Genomic DNA, 7,187 nt, shown 5'->3' on the forward strand with positions numbered 1-7,187 from the left:
TTGAATTCGGTGCCCATTTTCGCCAAAATGGCGTCGTTTTGGGCCCGAAAAAAAAACCTACAGCTAACCACTAACCCACCCAAACCCGGTAAGAGTGTAAGTGTGTAACCCTAATTTCGAAACCCTCACACTCCACCAGCACCAAGCCATCAGTCCATCACTGCTCACTGCCTCGCCCTCACTCTCTTCTTCTTCTCCAACGTCGGTGAATTGCCACCATCTACCGGCACCGTCGTCTGTACCGCCATGCAGAGCCCAAACGTTGGACGGATCCTTATCCCTCGCCTGTTGCCTCGCCTCATCCCTCGCCTGTTGCCTCGCCTCATCCCTCATCCCTCATCCAATGCAGAGTCACAGAGCCAGACCCCACCAACCACCACCACGCAGTGAAGGTTCCTCACTTCCTCGTCGACACCAGCCCACCACCACGCAGAGTCACAGAGCCCACCACCACATAGTGAAATGCATGCAAAAAATCCTGCTGGAGGATAATGCCAAACCAGTGGTTCAACCACAGAGGCTATTTAATCCAGCTATGAAGGAAGTAGTGTAGAAGGAAGTCACTAAGCTCTATAAGGCTGGGATTATTTATCCCATTTATGATAGCCCACGGGTGAGCCTTGTCCAGGTTGTTCCTAAGAAGGGAGGAATGATAGTGGTTCACAATGAAAAGAATGAACTGATCCCTAAGAGGATAGTTACACGGTGGCGTATGTGCATTGACTATAGAAGACTCAATGACACCACCAGAAAAGATCACTTTCCTTTACCCTTCACTGACCAAATGCTAGAAAGACTAGCAGGTCATGCTTTTTATTGTTTCATGGATGGATATTCCGGGTACAATCAAATAGCAGTAGATTTACAGGATTAAGAGAAGACGGCATTCACATGTCCATCGGGCGTGTTCGCCTATAGACGAATGCCATTTGGCCTATGCAATGCACCTGCCACTTTTCAGAGATATATGTTATCCATCTTCTCTAACATGGTAGAGAAGTTCCTTGAAGTATTCATGGATGACTTCTCTATTTATGGAGATTCATTTGACTCTTATCTTGATCATCTGACCCTGGTCCTGAAAAGATGCCAAAAAACAAACCTAGCTCTAAACTGGGAGAAATGCCACTTCATGGTAACTGAAGGCATTGTTCTTGGGCATCGGATCTCAAATAAGAGGACAGAAGTGAATCAAGCTAAGGTGGAAGTGATCGAATGCTTGCATCCACCTACTAGTGTTAAGGCAATCAGAAGCTTCCTAGGACATGCAAAATTTTACAGGCGGTTCATAAAATATTTTTCAAAAATCTTCAAACCCCTGTGTAATCTCTTAGCCGCTGATGTTCCATTCGTCTTTGACCAAGAATGCCTGCATACCTTTGAAACTCTGAAAGCCAAGCTTGTCACTGCTCCTATTATCTCTGTAACCAACTGGGACTTGCCATTTGAGCTAATGTGTGATGCAAGTGATCATGCAATTGGCATAGTCTTAGGTCAGAGACATGACAAGCTTCTGCATATCATTTATTATGCTAGTCACGTATTAAATGATGCACATAAAAACTACACTACTATAGAAAAAGGAGCTACTTGTAGTGGTTTATGACATTGACAAGTTCAGATCCTACCTAATAGGATCTAAGGTCATTATTTATACTGACCATGCTGCTCTAAAGTATCTACTCACTAAGCAGGATTTTAAACCCAGACTTATAAGATGGGTATTACTCCTGCAAGAGTTTGATATAGAAATTAGAGACAAAAAAGGGATAGAAAATCAGATGGCTGATCACTTGTCCCGGATTAAGCCAGTAGCAGGAACTTCTTCTCTCTCCACTGACATATCTGAATCCTTTCCAGATGAGCAACTCTATGCCATCCGGACAGTACCTTGGTTCGCAGACATTGAAAACTACAAGGCTATATGGTTCATTCCCAAGGAGTTTACCAGGTAGCAAGCCCAAAAACTCATGCATAATGCACAATATTACCTATAGGATGAGCCATATCTCTTTAACAGATGCTCAGATGGAATAATCCGACACTGTGTATCTGAAGAAGAGGCACAAAGAATTCTATGGTATTGCCATGGCTTTGACTATGGAGGACACTTTGGAGGTGAGCGGACAGCCATGGTTGTCAAACTCGCGAGTTAACTCGTAAACTCGTACGAGTTTACAAGTTTAGGTAGTGGAATTGAGTTGACTTGGACACAAACTCATTTCTGGGTAGACTCGGCTAGACTCGGGCAGAATCACTCAAACTCGCGAGTTTACTAGCGAGTCAGCGAGTTTGAATTCGGTGCCCATTTTTGCCAAAACGGCGTCGTTTTTGGCCCGAAAAAAAAACTACAGCTAACCACTAACCCACCCAGACCCGGTAAGAGTGTAAGTGTGTAACCTTAATTTCAAAACCCTCACACTCCACAGGACCAAGCCATCAGCCCATCAATGCTCACTGCCTCACCCTCACTCTCTTCTTCTTCTCCAATGTTGGTGAATCGCCACCATCTACCGGCACCATCGTCTGCACCGCCACACAGAGGCCGAACGCCGGACAGATCCTCATCCCTCGCCTGTCGCCTCACCTCATCCCTCATCCCTCATCCAACGCAGAGTCGCAGAGCCAGACCCTACCAGCCACCACCACGCAGTAAAGGTTCCTCACTTCCTCGTCGACACTAGCCCACTACCACTTAGAGGCCACACAGAGTCGCAGAGCCCACCACAACGCAGTGAAGGTTCACCGCCCCTGTTCTACCATCGTCGACCGTCGCACTCCTCCTAATTCTGCTTCACTGCGTTTGCCTCCCCTCCCCTGTTCATCGCCTTTGTTCTTCACTGCCGATCTGCTTCAATTCTGCCCTGTTCTCCAAGGTAATTTTTTTAAACAAATTCAAATATTAACAATCTTGGTATCAATTCTGCAATGTTGCTTATGAATTGATGATGTTAACTTTTTAAAATTTTTTTAGTTTAGTTTAAATCCTACACAGAATTGGTTAATGAGATTTGATATGTTGAAAAAAAAATTAAACTGATGTTGCTTCATGTTTTAATAAGTTAGTAAAATGAATAACTGATGCTGCTTCATGCTTCATGCTTCATGGTTAAACATGGTACTGTGGTTTACTTGTTGTCTCTTGTCTGGTTTAAACTTTAAACTCTCTGGTTTACTGGTTGTCACTTGTCTGGTTTAATACTTAGTTAGTGGTTTTTTTTGTTAGTGTTTTTGAATATCTGACTCTGACTGAAACTCTGAAGTCTGAAATGTTAGTGTTATTGTGTTAGTTTAGTTAGTGTTAGTTTTGAATTTAGTTAGTAGATAATCTGAATCTGAATTTGTTAGTGGATAATTTGAATCTGAATTTGTTATCTGGGACTGGGTTGTTGATTTGTAGGGATAAAATACAAAATATCTGAGAATGTTGGTTCAGGGACATGGTCTTCGCTTCCTAGTATTCCTAGACCTACACCTACTATTTCTAGGAGAAAAATGCAACTGGAAATAGAAGTGATACAAGATTGAAACATGGGATTGATGTTCAAGGCAATGGTAAAAAAGTGAAGTATAATTATTGCTCAAAGACTATAAGTGGAGGGATTTATAGATTCAAGCATCATCTTGCCAGTACTAAAGAGGATTAAGAGCCCTGTGCTTCAATACCTGAAGCAGTTAAGGCTGTGATGTTGAAAGCCTGTGTGGAGGCTAAAGAAGCATCATTGAAAAAAAGAAGATTCAGTGATGATGAGGATTATCATGAACAAACAGAAAAGGAGAAGGACAATTCTCAACAAAAGGGGAAAGATATTCGCAACTTTATCACAAAAGGAAAAGGGGCTCAAGTTCAATCAACAATAAATCAAATGATGAAGAAGGATCTAAAGGAACAATGTGATCAGCAATGTGCCATATTTCTCTATACAAGTGCTATTCCTTTCAATGTTATTAAGAATCCCGAGTTTTTAAAGTTTTGTGAGATAGTTGGGAGATATGGAATTGGCTACAAACCCCCTTCTTACCATGAGTTAAGAGAAACCCGATTAAAGAAAGTAGTGACTAATGTTGATGAAATGCTTACTGAGTTTAAGGCAGAGTGGAAGAGAACTGGTTGTTCAATCATGTCGGATGGATGGACTGATAAAAAAAGGCGTAGTATTTGTAATTTCTTGGTGAACAGCCCTAAAGGAACAGTTTTCCTTTATTTATTGGACACTTCTGACATATAAAAAACAACAGATAAAGTTGTCAAAATGCTAGAAGATGTTGTAGAATTTGTTAGCAAAGAGAATGTAGTCTAAATTGTTACAGATAATGCTGCTAATTATAAGGCTGCTGGAGAAAAAATGATGGAAACTAGAAAAAGTTTGTACTGGACACCATGTGCTACACACTGCATTGATTTGATATTGGAGGATTTTGAAAAGAAGCTAAAGGTGCATGAAACAACTATGAAAAAGGGAAGAAAAATCACCATGTTTATGTACTCCCGGAGTATGCTCATTAGCATGTTGAAGAATTTTACAAAGGGAAAGGACTTGGTTCGGCCAGGTGCCACAAGATTTGCCACTGCCTATTTGACTCTGACTTGTCTTCATGATAATAAAGGACCGTTGATGACTATGTTTACTTCTCATGATTGGAAGACAACTAAGGTTGCATCAACGCCTGAAGGAATAAGAGTCCAAAACATGGCCTTGGATAGTAGGATGTGGAAGAATATTGTCATATGCCTCAACGCTGCTGCTCCTCTCATTACAGTCCTTCACTTGGTTGATTCAGATGAAAAACCAGCCATGGCTTTCATCTTTGAAGGCATGAGAAAAGCCAAAGAAACAATCAAGACTAACTTCGGTTGTGTTAAAAAAAGGTAATCTTGAGTCTTTAATAGTTGAAAGCTTTAATATTTGATTATCAACGTATCATGTTACCATGTTTTCTTATTATATTCAGTTATTTATTTAGTTGTCTTATTTTTATTCATTTGCATTGTTATTTTTAGTTATGAACCTGTATGGGAATTATTGATGGAAGGTGGGAAAGCCAACTGCATAGACCATTGCATGCAACTGCGTATTATTTTAATCCTCATTATCACTATGAACCTAATTTCATGGTTGATGATGCTAACATTAAGATTGGTCTATATAGTTGTTTGAAAAAACTGGTTCCTAACCAGGATGAAAGGAAAAAGGTTGGTCTACAGCTTCCTGACTTTCATTATGCTAGAGGCCTCTTTGGTAATGAAACTGCAAAGAGTAGTAGGAAGACCATCCTACCTACTGCATGATGGAACTTCTATGAAGATAGTTGTCCAGAACTAAAGAAGTTTGCTATCCGAGTTCTAAGCTTAACTTGTAGTTCATCTGGTTGTGAGCGTAATTGGAGTGCATTTGAAATGGTGATTCCTTAATCCTTAGAACTATTTATTATTTATTTTAATTTTAATTTTTTCGTATTGCTTAACTATTGGCACTATATGTTCGTAGGTTCATACAAAGAGAAGAAATCGGTTGCATCAAAAGAAAATGAATGATTTAGTGTATGTGATGTATAATTTGAAGTTAAAGGGAAAGCAAATTAGAAAAACTCCAGAACTTTAATTTGATGCAGTGCATTCTGATTATGAGTGGATAAATGAAGATGTTAATGAAAATATTGCTGAAAGTGTTGAGCATTCTCACTTGCCAACGAATGACAATACTAATGATGATCCAAATAGTAATGAATTTTCTATTCCAAGTATGAATAGTAATGAATTCAACATGGGTGACGGAGGTGAGAATGAGTTTATTGGGGATCCACAACAAAATTTAATAGAGGAAGAAGATGAACATGTGAATGATGATGATAATTTTGTTGGCTGTGTTGAACCTGAGCTTGAAAGAAACAATGTTTCTGATGAACATGGTGAAGATGATGATGTTGATGCCATGGAAGATGAAGATATTGGAGGATTTGAGTTTTAAACTTTATTAGAACATTTAATTGTTGCTTTGTTGTTTTCTTTTGTGTTTTGGTTGTGTCTTATGAAGCTTTGATTGTGTGATTGTGTGTTTTATGTTGAACTAGATACATACTTGTGATTGTGTGATTGTGTCTTTGATGTTGAAATTGTTAAGTTTGAATGTCTATATCTGAGTAAATATATATATTATACATGATATATATATTTTATATAAAAAATGTATAACATGTAAACTCGTACGAGTCTACGAGTCGAGTCTAGGTCAGCTCCACGAGTTTACCTAGACTCGCGAGTTTGACAACCTTGCGGATAGCCACTAACATACTCTAAAGTGGCTTTTACTAGCCTACTCTCTTTAAAGATTCTAGAGAGTTCGTTCGTAACTATGATAATTGCCAGAGGGTTGGCAATCTTCCTCATGGTCACAGCATGCCTCGGCAAGGGATCTTAGAGATTGAGTTGTTTAACATATGGGGCATTGATGAGCGGATAATTTGTACGCTTTTTGGCATTGTTTTTAGTATGTTTTTAGTATGTTCTAGTTAGTTTTTAGTATATTTTTATTAGTTTTCAGTTAAAATTCACTTTTCTAGACTTTACTATGAGTTTGTGTGTTTTTCTGTGATTTCAGGTATTTTCTGGCTGAAATTGAGGGACTTGAGCAAAAATCTGATTCAGAGACTAAAAAGAACTGTAGATGCTGTTGGATTCTGACCTCCCTGCACTCGAAGTGGATTTTCTGGAGCTACAGAAGCCCAATTGGCGCGCTCTCAACGGCGTTGGAAAGTAGACATCCTGGGCTTTCCAGAAATATATGATAGTCCATACTTTGCCCAAGATTTGATGGCCCAAANGAATGGGAGTTAAACGCCCAAACTGGCATAAAAGCTGGCGTTTAACTCCAAGAAGAGTCTCTACACGAAAAATGCTTCAATGCTCAGCCCAAGCACACATCAAGTGGGCCCGGAAGTAGATTTTTATGTCATTTACTAATCTCTGTAAACCCTAGGCTACTAGTTCTTTATAAATAGGATCTTTTACTATTGTATTTTCATCTTGGTAGCTACCTTTGCTCTTATGCTATCTTAGATCATTGGGAGGCTGGCCTCACGGCCATGCCTAGACCTTGTTCTTATGTATTTTCAACGGTGGAGTTTCTACACACCATAGATTAAGGTGTGGAGCTCTGCTGTACCTCGAGTATTAATGCAATTACTAT

General features: G+C 39.6%; 1 protein-coding gene across 1 annotated transcript; it reads left to right on the forward strand.

The window, feature by feature from the left end:
- The first annotated feature begins 3,686 nt into the window (after positions 1-3,686).
- Positions 3,687-5,969, forward strand: LOC107484615 (uncharacterized). Its single transcript, XM_016105162.1, has 4 exons — positions 3,687-4,161; positions 4,312-4,870; positions 5,035-5,258; positions 5,614-5,969. The coding sequence occupies exons 1-4, from the start codon at positions 3,687-3,689 to the stop codon at positions 5,967-5,969; spliced, it is 1,614 nt and encodes a 537-aa protein (XP_015960648.1).
- The last annotated feature ends 1,218 nt before the right edge of the window (positions 5,970-7,187 follow it).

Source organism: Arachis duranensis, chromosome 4, assembly GCF_000817695.3.
Source record: "Arachis duranensis cultivar V14167 chromosome 4, aradu.V14167.gnm2.J7QH, whole genome shotgun sequence".
Classification (NCBI taxonomy): Eukaryota; Viridiplantae; Streptophyta; class Magnoliopsida; order Fabales; family Fabaceae; genus Arachis; species Arachis duranensis.

Bases quoted from the DNA above. Each gene is read 5' to 3' on its own strand.
- LOC107484615 (XM_016105162.1), top strand. From the start codon at position 3,687: ATGTTGAAAGCCTGTGTGGAGGCTAAAGAAGCATCATTGAAAAAAAGA. The intron at 4,871-5,034 runs GTAATCTTGAGT...TATTGATGGAAG, and splicing joins TTCGGTTGTGTTAAAAAAAG to GTGGGAAAGCCAACTGCATA. The intron at 5,259-5,613 runs GTAGTAGGAAGA...AATTTGATGCAG, and splicing joins TGGTAATGAAACTGCAAAGA to TGCATTCTGATTATGAGTGG.